The sequence below is a fragment of the Protomyctophum bolini genome (assembly GCF_963924005.1).
Source record: "Protomyctophum bolini genome assembly, chromosome: 14".
Lineage (NCBI taxonomy): Eukaryota > Metazoa > Chordata > Actinopteri > Myctophiformes > Myctophidae > Protomyctophum > Protomyctophum bolini.
In genome coordinates, this window is record NC_137875.1 from 19,558,999 (window position 1) to 19,580,345 (window position 21,347).

The following is a 21,347-nucleotide window of genomic DNA, read 5'->3' on the forward strand; positions in this document are numbered from 1 at the left end:
AAAAACCTGCACTTCCGATCTCAAGTCATGTTATGTAATCATGACTGACTCAAGTCACTGTGACTTCTTTTCACTTGTGTGTGTGCGCGCTCACACACACACACACACACACACACACATTCTGCATGCAACAGGCCACTGGGAGTCAACGAATTCATCTCATGTTGTTTTATGAGAGCTTCCTAAGCGATGATGTAATGTAAAATAATGAGTATCTGTGCAGAGAAAATGACTTCCACTGAGCTTTGTTTTTTTTTGTTTGCTACGGAGACTAGATCCTTATGCAAACAACGAGGCAAATCTATGGGAAACACGGCCTCACACCCACAAAATGCTCCCCCCCCAAATGTGGCACTCATCAATAGCAGCAGCTTAAATTTACCCATGTCTTGTTCACTACTGTGTTTAAGTCTCATTCTGAAGACGGCATAGAGGGGAAGCTTGTTCTCCTCTTCCATAAGGTAGTAATTGAGTTTTTTCTCCCCCCCCCCCCTCTCCATCTTGTTACAACTGCTCATGTTGCCTCTTTAAAAACATTTTTTCCCCTTCTGTTCTCTCACCTTGAAAAATGCCTGGAGAACGCCATAGCCCTAGGTTGTCTTTGGAGAGAAAGTGGATTAAAAGTTGACTTATTTTTCGAGTTCTACTGCTGTTGGAAACTTTCCTCACCAATGTCCTCCCTCCACTCTAGCAGTAGGACTAGTCTCTGTTAATTCTTCAGAGTGTAGGTAAGCCTTGCCAGGGCTATTTCTCTATATTTGGTCATTTCCGCTTTTCCGGCTTAGAGGCCGACATTGTAATGATCGGCTTATGTTTTCATTAGCTCATGTGCCGTTTACCTTACGCCAAAAACGTTAACATGTCGAGAGCGATGCGATGGAAATGCACAAATCTCATCCGAACCTAGGATGGATGATCAAAACCACGGACAGCGCTCGGTAGTTTCAGAGATACGAGGCATAGAAGATCCTACTTTGACTGGAGGTCTATGGGGGCCGTGTGCAAAGACCCTGGTGCTGGGGCTAACGGAGGCGTTGCCTAGCAACCGGGACAATGTTAAAAGCAGATCTTCGGCTAAACCGTTTCATATTTGGTTTAATGCTTTAGGTACAAACCTGTTCATACTTGGCAGATAACTTCCCTGGGGGGGGGGGGGTACTTAGCAATAAAATAGTTAATATATCCTTATTGGATTTTGTCTCTGCTCTTCCCTTCTTCTTTCCGTCTCTTTTATCTATCACGTGTGCAGGAATCGGAGCGGATCCTGGCCGGCCGCCTTGCCGGAAGGCCAAGGATTTGAGGAAGGAGCGTCGTCTTCAAAAGAAGCAGACGAGGCCGGGGGTCCCTGCCCCCGTCACGCCCCCTGACCCAGCAGCGACACCCTGCCAGCCCAAACTCCTGGAGGATTTCATGGCTGAATCTCTGCCCGATAGCCCTCTTCATCGCCTTGAGGTACTTAAACCGTCTGGTTTGTCTGAATGTACTGTAGCACGTTGTGGCATAGCATGTGAGCGGTGGCTGGACCGGAAAATAAACATTAGCCAGTTTGCAAAAAGAAAAAATCCAGCTATCCTTGAACTTGTTCTGGGTGATCCTTTGTCTTCATAATGTTTGTAATCATGCACCACTGAGGGCAGATTTCACAAAGCCCCCCGTTCCCTGGTTCCAGTGACTTCACCATGTGTTTATGTGTGTGGGGAGAGGATGGCAGGCAAGAGCGAAGTGGAAAAACCGCCTCTTCCCAACATGAACTCAACAAAAATGACAAGCACACCACACACACTGGGTCAAGTTACCCTTCTGATCACATTCAAAACCACAGCCCCCCGACTCTCTGCCTTGCTCTGGAGGACAAGGAAATGAACTTTTGGCTGCGGGAAGGGCTTACGATTTGAGAAAGGTCCCTGGCACAAGATGCCGAGCTGAGGTTGGTACGGTGACGTCATCCTCGGTCAGGGCCGAGACGTGAGCCAGATGCTGTGATGAGCCAGACAGTGTCTGTCTCTCGTCGTCCCTTACTCCCCTGAGACTAGCCAGCGTAGACTCCTATCAGCTCATTTCAATTGAATTAGCTTATTTGCCCGTGAGTACTTTTCAATTTCCCCTAAGTGGCTCTATACACAAGGTTATCCTTTCCGTAATTGAAGGTCAGTTTCGCAAGTCAGGGTAATTGAAAAGATGCCTGTTTTGACCCAGTTAGATGCTTATTGAACAACAAATGGCTGAGTCGTGTCGGACAGAGACTAAATTATCTACTTCAATCGTTGAGTCTCTGGCTTCAGTATCGATACTGAATAAGCTCTAACAAATTGTATTAATGATCAGACTAGTGAGTGTTGATTTCGTCAACTAATACTAAAAAATACTCCCTTTTTTCACTGACTAAGTAAATGGAAACTAAATGAAAATTAAATTATGATGACTATAACTAAGACTAAATATATTGACAATTTCGTCAAAAACAATTATAACTAGACTAAAATGTTAGGAAGGGATCCAGTATTGTCATTTTACACTTGGTCAGCAAGTGTAAAAATCTGTCATTACGATGGCATCAAGGCCCGCCAAAATACATTTTAGTCGACTAAAATCATATGATATTTAGTCGACTAAAACTAGACTAACACTAAAACATTCCAGGTGACTAAAAAAACCATTCAAGAGACTGACTAATACTAAAATCAAAATTTGCTGTGAAAATCATTACTGCTAGTGACTAACTACTCTTTACAAAATATTGTTAAAATTAAGTCTCTGTTTCTGGTGTTTTTTCAACCTGTCCCATGTTCTTTCCAACACTGATTTCTTTTCACTGGCCACACAAAAATGCACCACTTCATTAGTGTTTAGCATCACATGCTTTAATTTCCTTCAATTACAGTGAAAAATGAAACAAATGGACCTGTACGGGTCCATTTGGTTTCATCGAATGCATGGAATTGTGGTCAAAATCAAACAAAATGTGGGGGTCTGAGAGGCTAACACCCCCTTTACACGAGAACGGTGTTCATAGAAAACGGCAAAGTAAAGTATCGTTTGCTGGTGTCCCTTTAGACGAGAACGGCATTTTCAGGAGGTGAAAACGCAACAAAGTGAAAACACCTTTCAGAGTGGAAATCTTTAAAAACGCTGTACCCTCCTGTCTCCATGTAAACGGGCAAAACGATGAATCCGCAAAACTTGTGACATCGTGGCTCACAAGTCACAACGCACGTGATTATTACATTGATGCAGAGCCGTAGGTGATATCTGGAGTTCCTAGAAAGAGCAAGCACTCCCTCGCCCCACTCATCCTACGAATACAGATGTAAGTGACTAGGGATGGTGAATGTTAACCACGATACAGCACGGTGGTACATGGATGACTGGTCTATCTGGCAGTCTGTCAACGCCACCTAGTGGTACATGGATGACTGGTCTATCTGGCAGTCCGTCACCACCACCTAGTGGTACATGGATGACTGGTCTATCTGGCAGTCCGTCACCACCACCTAGTGGTACATGGATGACTGGTCTATCTGGCAGTCCGTCACCGCCACCTAGTGGTACATGGATGACTGGTCTATCTGGCAGTCCGTCACCGCCACCTAGTGGTACATGGATGACTGGTCTATCTGGCAGTCCGTCACCGCCACCTAGTGGTACATGGATGACTGGTCTATCTGGCAGTCCGTCACCGCCACCTAGTGGTACATGGATGACTGGTCTATCTGGCAGTCCGTCACCGCCACCTAGCGACCTGGCATGGCATGGCCTGCACACTACAGTGTATTCAGTAAGTGTGCCTACAATTTACAATTTAGGCATTTAGCAGACGCTCTTAATCCAGATTTACATTAAGTATTAACAAAAAGCAAGGCATACATCACATAAAAGTAGTTATTATGAAACATGCGTAAGCTAAGAACGTAACAGTAGAGTATCTATGTAATGAAACTATATATAAACTATACTATACATATGTACTATAAAGTGCTATGACTACATAAAATGCAATTCTAGTGCTGTCTACGTATACAATACATTATGGGCCTTGATACAATACATTATGGGCCTTGATACAATACATTATGGGCCTTGATACAATACATTATGGGCCTTGATGCAATACATTATGGGCCTTGATACAATACATTATGGGCCTTGATACAATACATTATGGGCCTTGATACAATACATTATGGGCCTTGATACAATACATTATGGGCCTTGATACAATACATTATGGGCCTTGATACAATACATTATGGGCCTTGATACAATACATTATGGGCCTTGATACAATACATTATGGGCCTTGATGCAATACATTATGGGCCTTGATACAATACATTATGGGCCTTGATACAATACATTATGGGCCTTGATACAATACATTATGGGCCTTGATACAATACATTATGGGCCTTGATACAATACATTATGGGCCTTGATGCAATACATTATGGGCCTTGATACAATACATTATGGGCCTTGATACAATACATTATGGGCCTTGATACAATACATTATGGGCCTTGATACAAAAAGGTTTGAAAACCACTGTTCTATAGAATCCTGTTTTAATGCATGCATGGGCAACTGGCGGCCCGGGGGCCACATGCGGCCCTCACCATCACGTAATGCGGCCCGCAGGTTAATACCAGAATGCTGATATATTATTGATTTCAGCTAATACCTGGTATACTAGTTATTGCTTTTTATTTAATGTCCAATATATTTGTATTTAGTTCATAAAGTTTACATAGCTATAACTACATGCATTTGAAATTAAATAAAAAGGTTACTTTTCAGGATTACAATTCCAAAATAGCAGGATTTCAATTAAAATATAGCAAAAATAGCTGATCAGCTATTTTTGCTACGACAGTAATGCAGTGTGGCCCTCTGGAGTGAGTGTGGAAATATAGTGGCTCTGTCTCCATTGTCAAAGTTGCCCACCCCTGTTGTAATGCATACACCTCCTCTATTCTCCTCGGTAGACTTCAGGTAGCATTCACTTCTGTGTGGCCGAATGCCTTTTGGCAGCAGAGTAAGCAAAAGTATCAATTAAATATTGCTCACGTTAAGCTTAATGAAATGCTACATGAGCACGTTTTTTTTAAATGCAAGTTTAATCTGGTTTGATGAAAGGAGCGTTTAAAAAAGAATGATGGCCACAACTAAGAAAATAGGACCCAGGTTGAAAAACAAAACATCCTCTTCTTTTAAAATCCTGTTTACAGCAGAGCAATTAAAAGCACTCGACTCTAGGCACTAGATTCGATCATAAACTCGAGTGTTTAACATGTCAAGCTGCATGACTAATGTGCCCAGCACATTAATGAGGGAGAGCCGCCTGTGGTATAAACATGGCCTCGCTGAAAACAGAGACCCGAGAGAAAAGGAGATAAAGGGAAAGAGGTTATTAGGGGCCTCCTTTCCTGTGCTCAAGGCTGCAGGGGCCCACCACTATGGCCGATAAAGTGACCTGTGGTCTAGTGTTGATTTCGGCGACTAATACTATGACAATTTTTTTTCGTCAACTACCTTTTTGTCACTGACGAAAACGAAATGGTAAAACTAACTGGAAACTAAGCTATGATGACTTAAGACAAATATATTGACAATTTCTTCAACAAATAAAAACTAGACTAAAATGTTAGGAAGGGACTAGTGGACAAGCGATCCAGTATAAGTAAAAGTAATTTTACACTTTGTTGAATGCGTAAAATAGCAGATCTTTCAGCGAGTGTAAAATCTGCCATTACGACGGCATCATGTCCCGCCAAAACACATTTTAGTCAACTAAATCAACTATGGATTTAATCGACTAAAATCTTTGATATTAGTCGTCCAAAACTAGATCTTCAACACACTTCAACACTAAAACATTCCAGGTGACTAAAATGTGACTAAAACCCAAATAAGTCAAAAGACTGAATGACTCAAACTAAAATAAAAATGTGCTCTCAAAATCAAATGTGGTCTATGGAAGTCCTACGAAGGGCTGCTGGCACCACCGTCTTTGATAGGCCTTTTTTTTGGTCACAGTGGTCATCATTGACAGTAAATCTGTGTCCTTCCTGACCCCGGAATGTAGATGTAGTTCACGTTAGCAACCACTAGGGGTCACTGTGACCATGCAATTTAGGACATGGTGGCCTTCGGGAACCTCAGGGAAGTGTGGAACTGAACACCAACCAATTTCCCAGGAATCTACTGGTTCCTCCACACACTGCCCTCTTTCTTCACATTATTACTTCATACATCTTTCATGTTATGTTGGCTCCCCCTCTTTATAGCCGTCAGTCTTGTTTATTTAGGCCTAAACATTCTATATATTTATTGTGCCTTTTTACAGAGAGAGCAGGATGTGAAGTTTTGGGTTGGGTAAGATTTTCATATAAAGCTTTCGCAGGCCAGTATCTCATTTTAATTAAAGCTCAGGCTGTATTATGCAGCGTTATTTCAACAAACCTTGAGGCCGGTGCCATATTAGCCTGTGGGTGTAGTAGTATCACACGGCCGTTATGAGACTTGTTCCCGATTTAGCCAAGCTAGATTGGCTGAACAAAAATAATTCAGCCTATCAAAGGATATCTCTTTGAGTTTTAGAAAAAAAAAAAAAAAAAAAAAAGGCCTTACCTAACCCAAGTATTATCTTTTACGTAAAGGGCCCCAGACAAACCGACGTGGATGCCAAGCAGTCATATGAGAGTCTCTCTAACCCAGGTCCAATTCAAACAAACCCCCTGGTTCAATTCCCCCCGCAACCTTGTCCTTCCAGAGCAGCCTCACGGCGCTGGCTCCTTGGGCCAACAAAAGCTTTCCAAACACCAGAAGATGGTTAATTAAAACTTGAGTGGGAGGATGTGGAAGATGAACTCTTGCTCATATCTGTGTGACACTACCCAACACTCTGCAAAGTTATTCTTTCCACGTCTCTCTAGCTTCCTGTTATAGACTTGCTTCTGATCCTCCCCCCTTTTTAAAGCTTGATTTATACCGCTGCATTAAAAAAAACGCTCTGCATCTGGGCATCATCCCTGCATCCCAGCAGTGGCCTGTACAAGTGGCACGCACACCATTCAGAGCATTCAAAAATAATGCTCTGCATCTGGGCATTATTCAGCATTACAGTGGCCTGTGTAATGCTGTGTTCACACGGGCAGCTACAAAACAAGATACAAAGCGACATAGTATATCTGTCGTTGTTTTAAGCGTCGACAACATGCTTGTTGTTACGTCCGGCCACTATGAGCGAGAAAACTATAAAGCCTGGGGTTAAAAAGAACACGAAACTGATTGACAGAAATAATTCGTTTTGTTTAGTGTGAAGAGTTTTGGCTATATGGTTAAACAACACTTGGTCGTTTTGTAGCTGTAGTTGAAGCCAACTCAACTTGGACTGTAGCTTTGTAGCAGCTACAAGCGCTGGGCGTCGCTTTGTATCTTCCTTTGCTCGCTGCTTCCATTGAAAATGAACAGTAGAGACTGTAGCTTTGTGTTTGCCAGTGTGAACGCAGTGTGTCCACAAAGAGTTTTTTTTAATATCCTGTCCAGGTGCATGTTATCAGCATAAATTGCTTAACTGAAACAATGTAATCATGGACTTTTCATTAGGAATGGGTGATATGAGATTTATGGCCGATATTCACTATAATTAATTGCTGTTATTGCCGAATTCATTCTGCAAAAAGGCATATAAACACTGAATTTGAAAAAAAGCAATGCCTCTTTATTCCAAAACTAGGGATGCACCGTCATTGAAATGGTGGCCCATATCCCAATATAAACGGCTTCGTGTGGACACGGCATAGAAAATGCTCCTGCATCTGGACATCATCCCTGCATCCCAACAATGGCCTGTTATGTATATGTGGCGCACGCCCCATTCAGAGCATTAAAATGCTCTGCATCTGGACATTATCCCTGCATTGCAACAACGGCCTGTACACGTCGTGGCATGCACCCCACGCATCCTAAATACGGAGCAAATAAAACGGTCCAATGAGAGTTTTGATGAAATACTATGAAATACTATGTTTGCTCTCTACAGCTACTTACAAGAAGTAAGAAGTAGGATGAATAGCCCTTAAAACATCGCTTCAGATGTGCTGTCATAATGAGCAGAAATCAAACTTTATTCTTCCGACATGGTGAAGCACTGGAAATGGGGTTAAATCTATGCGCGAGTAGTAGTACGCAGTGGCACTCGTACAAACTCGTCATAAATTGCCTGTCTGTCACTCTTCTTGTCACTATGGATGGAGATGGACAGAACACACCTTCCCTCAAGTCACAGCCGTGAAGAAACTGCTGCAGGCCCATGTATTAAATGTGGTATAGCTCATAAGCTGCATGCTATGAGTGCAGTATTTAATAATATAAATGCAGACATCGCTATTTGGTGCGTTTCGTAAAGGTGACATTTTTCTAAATTAGCTTGGGTCTAGAGTAGACTGACGTACGGCAGTGTTGCTCTGCGTACATTACCGATCTACAAGCTCACAATGCATCGCAATGTGATGCGGTGTGAGCTTGTAGATTGGCTATTGCCACCGCCGCACGGCCAAGTATACGTTATTATTTGGCAGCCCATGCAACAAGGAGGGTGTGCTCTCGTCTGTCTCCACACAGACCCCATTACTCTTTCTCAAGTTTTCACGTCGTCCCTCCCTGTGATTTGTGATGATGTGCCCCTCATTGCAGGATCTGTATGCAGCCAGTAATACTACGACGAAAACTATTCAAGAGACTGACTAAAACTAAAATCAAAATTTGCTGTCAAAATCAACACTGTTTTGCCCGTTCCTCTGTTTTTGAATTTGAAGGTGAGGCTAGTGCGCTCCAGCCCCCCTAGTCCACAGTTCAAAGAGTCTTTCGACGCCTCCTACCAGGTGTACAAACTCTACCAGATGGACATTCACAAGGACCCTCCAAACAAGCCCTCCGAGAGCCAGGTCAGAGGGTGGTGGTGAGGGGGGGATCAGAGGTCAACCTGCTCTAGGGGTACCCGTCCCAGGCAGAGATAAGAGAGATTGGATAATGTTTGGATACTACGGGTCTTCGTTTATTCTTTTCAGATAATTATTTTTATATACAATATTTTACATTTAAGATTTTTTAAACAATATGTATTTCAGTTATTTTTTTTTACCTGTATTCTTTATTATTACATTTTTTTCCCCTTCATATTTATATGCATTTTTGGTAAAAGGGGAGGAAAAGTGAATGTACTTTGCGTAGGAGGAATCGATGTGAATGAATTGCTTTGAAAATGGAAAGACGGGAATGTTCAAGAGAGGGAAGAAAACAAGTGTTTGCGTGTCTTTTAGAGAGAGAGAGAAAAGGGAGAAAGACGGCTTTGCAAAGGAAAGGAAATTGGAGTTGAAACCGTTCCCATACGCTGTGGGTGAAAGCAGTGTTTCTACAGGTGTCTACGTTGGCCCCAGTTGGCAGGCAGGGTCATTAGTCTTGAGCCGTTGAGGTCTTTTTTTTTTAAAGGGGGGGGGGGGGGGTGTTTGCTAGTCGGCCGCGCCCTCCTGCTGGCACAAATTCACTCCCTCTGTGCCCCCCCCCCCCCCCCCCCACACACACACACACCATCCCCACACCATCTTTTTGCCTGTCACACTAAATCTCTTTGGGGGGGAAAAAAACTTGAGTCTAATTTAATTTCATTGCATTTAAGAACTCCAGTTGTCTAGTCTTTGCTCCTTTATTGTTGCATGTTACTCCATTTATATATATATTTTATATTACCCCCTCATCACCTTTATTCACCCTCACTATAATTTGTTAGTCCCTTTGTCCTTCTCGGAGGGGCCCTTGAACTGTGATATAAGGTTGGAAGCCGGGCGCTGCACTAGCCTCATCTTCAAGGAATCCTGGACATTTCCATCGCTAGGCAAGCACTGTTACTGTACTCGGTCTCCCGGAATCCTCCCGTTTTAGGTATCTCCAGTGGTGGACAAAAATTACTTGAGGTTTTTACTCAAGTAAAAGTATCAATACTGCAATGTAGAACTACTCCGTTACAAGTAAAAGCCGGAATTCAAAATGTACTTGAGTAAATGTAAGAAAGTATTGGCATCAAAATGTTCTTAAAAGTACCAAAAGTAGAAAGTACCCACTATGCAGAATGTGCCAAAATGTGTTTTGAAATGTATACACATTTTGAAAAGCTACAGTACAAGCTCACAAACTCACAATGTGTCGCGATGCGACACATTGTGAGTTTGTGAGCTTGTAGATCGGCTATTTTGGCCAAAATGTATGTAGGGCTGAAGTGGTTACTGTATGTTTTGTAATAATAATAATCAAAATCTACAAAGTAACTAAAGTTTTCAAATAATTGTACTGGAGTAAACGTACAATATTTTGGACCAGAGATGTAGTGGAGTAGAAGTAAAAAAAAAAAAAGTACTTAGTAACTTTCCACCACTGGGTATCTCCAAAATGCCACCATCTCATTAAGGCATTGAATAAAGAGGTTCAAAGTGTATAAAACAAACGGTACAAACTGAAGTATAAAATCACCAGGCTGGTGGACTGGGAGACGTGATGTGCACCAGTACAATACTGAGAGATGTCAAAGTACTTGTATGACATTGTCTAAAACCTTTCTTTAAACCTTTACCCTCACCCCGCCATGTTTGCCCTCCTATTGAACAAACCTCTTATCCTTCCCCTGCCTCCCCGCTACCTTTCCTATTCTATTAAAGGTCTGGTGACATTAAAAAAAGCTCAATTGCACCCTAAAAAACATGAACTTTTAACATTCAGTAGATTTTCTGTGGTCTGGGGTTTTCTGGCTCAAACAAGTGTTCTGATTTGGCTGTGGACTGTGAGGTTACAGTCCACACATCCCATATATGACATAACAATTTGTCACTGTTGAGGCCTGTTTTCATTGCAGCTCAAAAGGCTTCAGAACACAGAGAAAAACCCCAGACCACAGAAAAATCCACTGAATGTTCACAGTTGAAAAGAAAACAAGAAAATTTAAGATTTATGAATATGAATGTCATGAAACCTTTAATATTAACTACATCACACATCATTTTTGTGATTATCCATATAGCACTGTCCTTTCGTCTGCTCATCCACTGCTCATTCCAAACCACCATCCATCCGTCCTTCCTCCCTCCCATCCCCCTTCCCCCTAAAGGTGAGGCTTGTGCTGGTCGACTTTGAGGACCCCCAGTTCAAGGAGTCCTATGAGCAGTCTGTGGCACTGTACGCCAGCTACCAGATGGCCATACATGGCGACTCTCCCTCCGAGTGTAATGAGAGCGAGGTACTGTACAGTTAATATACATGACACCTACCGTGGGGCTTGCTGCAGATGGGGATCTGCAGCAAGCCCCACTCCAACCATAGACCTATAAAGGTAGACGCCTCTTCCGGCTCTGGGGGTGTGTGTTCTCGAGAGGGGGCAAAGCATTCCCCAGAATCAGATTCCTTGCGAAGCATAGTGGAAGCATGAGCGGAAGCTTGCCAAGTGTCCGCGTGCGTCACAGAACGGGCGTTCGGGTTGACAAGTCCGGGAAAAGTTGCGCTGTGATTGGCCAATAGTCACTTGAGTGACAGCGTGGCGTAGCGTGCCTTCCACACTTCCGGCGCACTTCTGCCCCAGAGTGTGAATTGTTTCCGCCCTCCCGTCGACACACATGTCTCCCAACGAGGCATCTATTATTTTATATATATATATCTATGGCTCCAAATACCAACTATCTGTGTCTGTCGGTCCGTCCCCATGTGTGTCCAAATGAGTACAACAATAGCATTGGTTGACCACCACGTGTCACTGTTGAGCAGCCTCACTCACACGCACGCACACACAGACCCATTGACCACTGCAGCCGCGTACACCCACACGCACACACACAACCTGCACCGCTCAGTTCAGAGACTGGTCTGATTTTTCAGTAGCTGATGGCGTGAACGAGGAGCACAGTGCGTCAGAATGAGGAGCACAGTGCGTCAGTGCGATGACGGCCAGTGGAAGAAGGTGGTGAACAGATATACGTCAGGGCATGACTTTGCAGTCAAGTCAGAAAGTTGCCTTGCATTAAAGTTGGGGGTATTTTTATTCTTTTTCTTAACTGCCTGACCATAAAACCCAGACCACAGCTAAAATGATGTTTGCTGTAAAATGGAGGAGGATGTGTTGGGTGTCTGAGAATGCAGCCCGCCATGACCGGCGGTAGGTCAGGAGAGCTGGGGAGGAGGAGACTGAGACGATGCAGGAGAAAAAGGAAGGGTGGTGTAGTCGGGAACTGCTGGACCAGTGCTGGAAAGTACTGTAACTAAGTACACTTACTTAACACTAATTATGCTAATGACGTGTATGCACATCTTTAGAATCAAAACCACAGGGTGCCTGGGACATGTATAGGCATCTTTAGGTCTCTTTTGTTGATCTCAAACCATTTTATAAAAATCCTTTCCTTCTTCAGCGATCTCATTGTGTTTGGCGCATGCGCACTGCCGTTCACTTCCTTTTTTACGGCCTGACTACAAAGGCTCAAAACTCAAAATCTACGGCGCTCTCCATGGTTTTGACCAAAAGGGCAATGTTCGGTCTTCATTTCTGACTTCAGGAAGCATCTCGTTTGGAATTTAAACGCTTCTAGAGAGACTTTAGATGCGACAGCGTAAAGTAGTAATGGAAGATTATATATACCTCACGGTTTTGGGGGGGGGAATGGAAGGCGGGGCTTTTCAGAGTAAAATCTGCCTCATCTGCTGGCACTCTAGCGCCATTATTTTGAAGAATTCCCTGGCATGAAAGTACAAAATTACTTTAGTCTTTCCAATTTCCAGTACTTTTACTTCTACGCCTACATTTCAGATCCAAATATTGTGCTTTTACTCCACTATGTCTATTCTGCAACTTTAGTTAGTCGTTACTTTTGTAGATTTTACCTTCGTACTTTCTACTCAAGTGCATTTTGAATTCTGGACTTATACATGTAACGGAGTAGTTCTACCCTGTAGTATTTATGCTTTTACTTGACAAAAAAAATAGAGTAGTTTTTCCAGCGCTGTGCTGGACATTCTCGCTTACCTGAGAGGGCCTTTTGTCCCTCAGGGTTGGAAAAACAAGCCCCCCTCATCCCCCTGCCTCGTCCTCCATGCTGCCAACAGGCCTCGGCAGTCAGCACATTACTGAATTCTCCAGCTTGTAAAAATGAGGGGAATTAATAAATAATAAAGGTTTGTCAGATTGGGTAGTTTGTGTCAAATTCTTTCCTGGTGCCATAACACCACCTCTATTAATAGGGGAGGTGCGTGTCTGCGTGTCTGCGTGCCTGCGTGCGTGCGTGCGCACAGCCACAGCCTCGGCTTTGGTTTATGACTAGTATGTTGGGATAGGAGGGCCCTCCAGAGACAGTGGGGCAGGAGGTACAGTATAGTATGGGATTAAAAAGACAAACTGAAAAGGTGTGGATCAAACATCCATTTGCACTAGATTTTCTGATGTCTGTTCGGCTGATGACTGAAGGGTTTTTTGTCCTGCGTGTGGATTTTCCAGGTCGGATCGCGCCTCTTATGGTGTTTATATGATGCGTCGTAAGGGCCGGGCTACACTGGGGACGGAATTGGCTCCGCAGCGGTACGCTGCCACTTATAATCAGTGGAACCTGGCTGCGGTGAGCAAGTTGTGCGTGAATGTTTTTTTACGTGAGAGCTCTTATTTTTCCATGTGACTGCCGGGTTTACGCAGGCCTTCGCCTCACCGTCAGAAAAAACCCCACTAAATATGGAACTCCACACGAATTGTCGGTGCAGCCACCTATAGCTGCGTTACAGTTCCGTCCCCAGTGTAGCCCCTCCGTCCGCCCCCCCGTACGACCGCACAGTGATTTCAGGTTGTCTGACATTGACCTCGGGGTGGTGGTTCCACGCAGTCTAACCCCCCCCCCCACACACACACACACACACACCCGCCAATACCTCTACCATTAAAAGAAACCCACTCTAGACTCCACATACCACAGGCGGTCTCTTATGTTTATTCTTTTGACAGGGATTGATTAAAATCATAATATTGTAGATTTCACTTCAATGTGAGATGTATTATTTATTTCAGTCGTGTTCCTTTCCTTGCGCCACAAAGAGCGAGAGACAGGAGGCAGACAATAGTTGTGGTTGTTCCACTGTAGCGGAGGGGAAAGGGGAGGGAGATTGGGTTAAGTGTCTAAGGGGGGGGGGGGGTGTTGGTGGTAACTCAAGCTTCCCCTGGGGGGTAGGGCCTTAAAGCCTGCTCTGACAGACACACACGAGCCACCACACGAGACCTCCATCCCCCTGGTAGTGACTATTATCAACACCCCTCTACTATTGGATGGCATTAATACTGCCCGTAGAGACGTTGTGCATTGCTCTTGGCGTGACCGGTCCTGCATGTTCACATTATAGTTCAGATCCTGGGCCATCCTCCCATGTGCAATGCACTGAAAAGCCCTAATTGTTCCCGTTAACACATTGTCGCTAATCACGGGTATACCCGTCCTATAAATTAATTTACGCTGGGCGCTCATGACGAGTTGGCTCGTCTTAAGTTTGATATCGATATAAGAAAGCCTCGCTGTGTTTCATTTTTGGAACTCCATTAGCTTTCCATGGTTTTGAACAGATCTGCAATTTTCAGAGGTCCTTTCTGATTATCCAGTGATCGCGATTGGAACATTGCCGTTTTCTAGAGCAAGGATTGCCCTCACTTTAACTCACTAGCATTGATGCTATTGCTTTAGCGTCCAAGATGGAATCCAAAACCGGACTCGCGTCATAGTGGAATTGCTTCTCATCACGTTGCACCCAAGCGCTACCCATTTTGTCCACCAGGTGGCACTCAATGTATTAAACAAAACTCGATTTATTGCACTGTACTTCAGTTTGAGACTCCACTTCTGCCCAGTGAAGTTTTATCCGTTTGTCATATTCATGTTCTTCCCAGAAGCTCCCCCCCCACACACACAAACACCCCATCCCATCCTACTGTTTTACTGAAGGGATGGAAAATGTATTGTTAAAGCAGTGATGGAACTTTGAGGTTTTGGTTGCTTGCCATGCCTGCTGCTACCTAGGAAGTTTGGTCATTTAGCGTTTGTGGAGGTATTTATTAATCCATTACGGTATTACCTAGGGACACAATCTGGCATGCTGTTCGTCAGTGCTGGTTCTGGGCCAGCACTGTGTGTGTGTGTGCGTGTGCACATAGTGTGTACTGCATGCCACTGTGTGTAAAGGCGTGTGTGTGTGTGACTGTGCACATTTGTCCTTTGTCAAATTATCCTGTCAAGATTATGCTATTCGCAAGACAGAATGTTGTCCTATAGTGGTAAAGCTTTGTTTGTTTAAGGCTGTATGCATTTCCTGTCATGCCATTGACTGGAAGCGAGCCAGACCTTGTTCCTTACACATCCAATCATGTTTTCCTCAACTCCACTGTGCGCGAGCACACATACACGCAATTATTCAGAGTTCAGACACACTTACCCTGCATGTACACATGTGCAAAAACTGCGCGCACACACGCACACACACATTCTTTCACTCACACTTATTGGTCTTAACTGTTGTGCTGAGCCGTGACTGAGTTCCTGCACATGTGGCATTCATTTTCGGGCAAACAAATCCCTTTAAATCTGTATTTACGCTTCCTGATGGCCGGGGCCCTAACCAAGACATGTGACACAAGCTTGGTACTCTGTCGGTATTGGTGGGGAAAGGGGAAGAAAAGGACTGAAAATCATCAATACAAACGGAATAACATGAATGGAAAGAATGACATGCATAGATTACACGCGTTATTTGTCAGGATGATTTTTGAAAGCGGGATCGTGCTAAAATACCCCGGAGGTTCCATAACGTTGGGTAACGTTCTGTTTAGCTGGTTACTGAACAGTTCCGACAGAACCCCCTCCATTTCCTCTTAGGTCAGAGGTCAAAGCACTTTGTTTATTTTCTCTCGCTGATGACTTTTTGAGCGGTGCCTCCGCTCCATTACGCAGCTATGTGTGTCCCTATGCATGCAGTTAATCGCGGTATTTGACGAATATTTGAAATGTAATTTAAGGTAATGCTTGTAACCCCGGTTCTCTGATAATAATATACATGTAAGTGAGGTGCTTGTAGCTATTGGCCACTCACCGTTACACCCATATGGGGCAAACGTGCACAGAAATAATTCCAACCTGAGAGAAACGATCAGAATTAGTGTTTCTATGCTTATTCAACACACCCGTTGAATGGATTATCATTCACAAGGTTTAAACCACCCCCTCTTGACCAGGTCGAAAATGACTTACGAACAGATCATGACTCTTACGATTAAGGTGTTAACATTTTTATTCTGAAGCTAGCATTCCGATTATTAGTGGTGCAGTATATTAGCATGAAAATTAATTTAATGTGTGTCTGACTAAACGGACGGCGGTATAGAGGTCAGCACTTAGTAGCCACATGAGACTTCTTCAAGCATATTAGTGTTCATGTGTGTGCGCTTTACAGAGTGAGCTTTGTGTGTGTCTGTGCACGTGTGTCCGAGAGGACTGCTTGCTTTCCTAATAGTACACAGATGAGTGTTTATTATAGGAAAGGGAGAGTTGGGAGAGGAAGTGATGGGCTCCATGTGTTAAGGATGAATGTCTGTATGCGCATCACGATACTTGGGTCACGGTACCATTGTATCACAATATATTGCGATGCAATTCATAATGTGATATGTATTAAGATGCATCACTGGAAGGCAAACTAGCTATAGACTAGACTAGGGTATGCGCATGCATAAAGTGAGTTTAATGTCGTTAACATTGTTTAATGCAATCGGATTATAGGACTTTTCTGTTTGGATGTATGCGCTGTCAACGCCATAACGTCGTTTTATACCACTCCAGGAACTTTTGCATCACAATAGAATCACAATACTACGGCCTGGAGTATCTACAGTATACAGTATTGGGGAAATAAAATATCGCGATATATTGCCACAACAATTACATTGGCCATCTCTACTGAACACGGCTCCATGTCCAGGCCTGTTTGTGTTTTAATTGTGAGGCACTGTGAGGCACTGTGCAACAGAATGTTTGTCCGTTTTGCTGCCTACGCGGCTCTGTGACTGCAGTCCATGCCTAAGCATTACATACAGCCACTAGAGAGTCTGGACGTTTGTTTGTTGGCGTGTTTGTGTATTGGTATGTCTGCTGGCCAAGGTCGCCGTGCTCTGCTCTGCATCAGTGGCCAGAGTGGTGGTGGTGGTGGTAGGGGGCAGCCCTGCCAGGCTCCAGGGGAGCTTCCCATGGTCTGGCCAAGGACTGTGTGTGGACACGGCGGTGGAAAACTGCCGTGCCTGCTCCGCTCAGGGCTCTGTGGGTACAATTGGCTCCCAGAGGCCTCCCCACCCCCTTGATGAGCACCTGGCAACAGATTAGGAAAGAGAAGGCATAAGACGAGCCGATACCAAGTCGTATCCCTACTGGTCACGACGACTGTGCTACGTTTCGTTGTTGCTAGCCCTGGTCCAGTGCGTTAGCGAACTCACTTTTTTGAATAATTGTTTAGTTTTCAATGTTGCAACACTTAAAATATAGAATATGACATATTAATGGTAATATAGTATTAATATCGCAGTATTTGGCATAAATACTGAGATATGACATTTTCTCCATATCATGCAGCCCTAATTTATAACTATGCACATACTGTACATACACCTGAATCATGCAGTAACGAGTCATGTTCAAATAGTGGCCATTTTACTCTTACTTCAAACACTCTGGGGAAAAATGATCACTGTATGTAAATGGTTATTCTCTGGCAAATGCATAGACATTACAATATATTTGAACACGCATGGACAAACCTGTACCTTGACATGAACACAGAGAATACACACATTTATCGATAGACCAAGTGTAGGGATATTGAATGGAAAAGTAATTAATCCCTGCTTTTTATTTTTTCTTCCTGAAATGACTAAATACATAGCACAAGTACTTAGTATTGATTCAATCGATTATATTTTCATTGCAAAACCATAGAATACGATACAAAGTCAATGTTGCAGTTTTCGATATACTTTGATTCTTGAAATTAAAATGGCTGTTTCAATGCAGTTACTACATCGTTACACCCCTAGTGAATGTGGTAAATGTAACGTTGGACTAACTGTTTATTCCCAGGTTGCCAGACACTGCAGCCAGTGTTTGAGCGTGTCCTCTGTAAATGATGTCATCTAATAGCCATCGCTGTTGTCCACTGCTTTCTTGAACTGCTTAATTATTTGACAGTTGTAATGGAGTACTTTGTTTGTGCCCCACAGCTATAATTGGCTTTAAGAGGATTTACTGTTTATTTGGTCATTTCTTTACTGGCACAGCAGTTGCCACTCCAAATTTAAGAGTGGAAAACAACTCATTTAGTCTTGAGTTCAGATGTGTCATAGGTAGGATTGTACTTAAGCTCTTTGAGTGTGGAGGGGGAAAAAAAAGATCACCGTTGAGCGTCGACTAAACTCTTGCTTAATGGCTGCTACATTGTCGCAGTAATCTAGTAAATAATGCAATATATGAATACAGGATTGATGCAGAGTAAGACCAGAGTAAGGCATTGCAGACCAACATTTTTGGGAGGTGCTAGCCCCTCCTATGTCCAGCTTTGAGGGTCTGTGTAAACGCAAACATTGAAGACAAAAGTGTGTAATCACAAACATTGAAGACAAAAGTAACACAAACATTGAAGACAAAAGTGTGTAATCACAAACATTGAAGACAAAAGTAACACAAACATTGAAGACAAAAGTGTAATCTCAAACCTTGAAGACAAAAGTGTAATCACAAACCTTGAAGACAAAAGTGAGTACGCAAATTGTGATTGGCCAGAATGAGATGATGTGAGATGACGTATGATAAGACCGCCCCTCACTTCACATGGGTGTGATTTTTACTGTTTTACCCCATTTGATTAATTATCTCTGCCAGGCTTGGGAAGATGTTTTTGCCCGTTTTGTGTATGCAAGTCCGGACTTCGGACTTGATCTCTCAAACTGCTCATCAACAAACTTTCCATGCATGCAGCAAATAAACCCAAGGAAGACACTTCCAAAACATGTCTTTTGCTACTACTTTAACAGACCCAACATTTTAATAACTTGAGGGCTTTCTACCCAAAGCAGAGCCAAATGCTATTTTCACTTATACATTTTTACTCTCCTTCACCAAATTCAAGTCATGTGACAACCATTTGACAGTGCGCATCAAACGCCTTGTTGATATTCCATACGGCCTGTGTTGGTTTAACAAAAAACGCTATAGATCATTTACACAACATCCAATTAACCCCACACATTCGCATTGGTTTCTGCCCATATATGTCTTAAGAAATGCTATTCTCACCCTGGTGATTCCTTGGATTCTGCTTGCAACATTCCACAACTAAAGGTCTGTTAACACTGTGAGCACTATAACTATAGCTATAAAAAACATCCTCAATTGGATAGAGTTCTGCTGTGTGTGTGTGTGTGTGTGTGTGTGTGTGTGTGTGGCATCTTGTATTTGGCACTGCAGGGGACAAGGTTTGTGAGTTTTATAGCGTATACACCCCCTCGCCCCCCCCGCCCCCCCCTCAGTTAAAGCTGTGCACATTTATGTAGACTGTAGTGTAAAGCCTTGCATCACAACAAAAATGAAACCGTATGGCTTCTGCAAAAATACAATAATGTACAGTCGGTCTGCTTTTCTGACTACAAACCAAACCTTCCTTGTTTGACTTTGATGTGTGTGTGTGTGCGGGTGTGTGTGTGTGTGTGTCTACTTCAGGAGAACAAGAAACAGAGAAATGCCAGTTGACAGGGTATCACTCGTTGGCCCTGTCTTCCAGAGCATGCCCTATACTGAGGCACTGTGCATTAATGTCACCAAAACACACATTAACTGTGGCAGTCACATACACACAATACACCCTCACCCTCTCTGAGTCATACATTCTCTTGGAGGAGTCTGTATTCCTGGCAGGAGGCTTGACTTGCACCTAAGCCAGGACTGTCCCACCCAGTCAACCGTGCTTTCGGCCATCACTATTATTGGTTCTGCTGCTAGACACACACACACACACACACACACACACACACACACACACACACACACACACACCCAACGGTAGAAAATAGTGCATATAATTGAAGTTACAGCAACTCCTTGGCCACTTCAGTGACCAGAGTGATGTTCTTGTCATTATGTAGGTAGAACCACTTGAATTGGCTTGGACTGAAGCCATTGATATGGCCAGTATTTTTCCTATTATGAATAGTGATGGTGTCAGAGGGGATAGTAGAAAAACTAGAAATAGAGGATTGGCGAGCTCTTTGCCAGTCCTCAAGCTCTTTAGATTTAGAGGGCTTAACACGCTTACAGCCATTTCTGTAGATCAGGGTTGCCCAATTAATTTTCCTCAAGGGCAATATTTTGACTAGGGTACCAGGCTGGGGGCCGAGTCCGCACGTGCAAGGTCGAGGTCGAGTCCTTGCCCTGAGAATTCATTTTCAGGGCAAGACCCCATTTGAAAAGGATGCCCAGTTTGATATGCATAGACTACTGACCCCCATTTAATGCCATTTATATCTGGGACCCCCCTCCCCTATTGGGGAACCCTGCTGTAGATGTAAGGCATCAAGTCATAATGGTACTTTCATTAGCATTGGGTTGCTAGGTGAGGTTGTCAACAGCAATGGAGCGCGCCATCTTGAATTTTGCACGCACTCGCGGCCACTCTCTTGTTTCTTTCGATCGCCTTCATCTCCAATTCCTTGTCCCAGATGGCATTTCTGGTCAAAACAAGGTTTTAAAACAAGGCTGTTGTCGTCGCGGTAGTCTTTTCTGATCGCCGAGCGGCACATCCGGATGTGGTCTGACACCACATACAGTGTAAGTAACAAAAGTAACATCCGGTAGCGGGTTTTGGCTCTTCAAAATAAGGGTAAAGCGGGGGGAAGTCCTGGCGTGAATTACAGCAAATGAATTAATCCTGGCTGCCAAAACGGTTAAAAGAGAGCATAGATGGTCTTATGGTAGTTGACCTTTATAGACCAGTATGGAGGGCAACATAAGTTAGGCGATTGAACGGGGCTCTTTCTGACAGACTGGCCCAATTCCAAACCAGCAGCAATCAAAACAGGAGGGAAGCCAGGAAGCTGGACAGCCAATCTATGTTTACTGGCTTTGGGTTTTTTTCATGGGAAGTAAAGGAAAGAAGAGGGAGAGAAGGGACAGGGTCAAGAGAGAAGCCCACTAAATGGCGGCAACCATTGGTTTGTAACCCTTAACCGAGCAGCTTACATAAATACTTCCCGTTTT

At 43.6% G+C, this 21,347-nt stretch overlaps 1 protein-coding gene across 4 annotated transcripts in view; it reads left to right on the forward strand.

The window, feature by feature from the left end:
* Nucleotides 1-21,347, forward strand: part of ate1 (arginyltransferase 1) — a 107,714-nt gene that overhangs the window by 15,292 nt on the left and 71,075 nt on the right. For 2 of the 4 annotated variants that reach the window (XM_080782376.1, XM_080782374.1), the window contains exons 6-7: nt 1,250-1,452; nt 11,156-11,284. In XM_080782376.1, coding sequence (XP_080638502.1) covers nt 1,250-1,452; nt 11,156-11,284 — 332 coding nt within the window. Of the gene's footprint in view, nt 1-1,249; nt 1,453-8,816; nt 8,946-11,155; nt 11,285-21,347 lie in introns of all 4 variants that reach the window. The other 2 variants (XM_080782375.1, XM_080782377.1) reach the window with 2 other exon arrangements.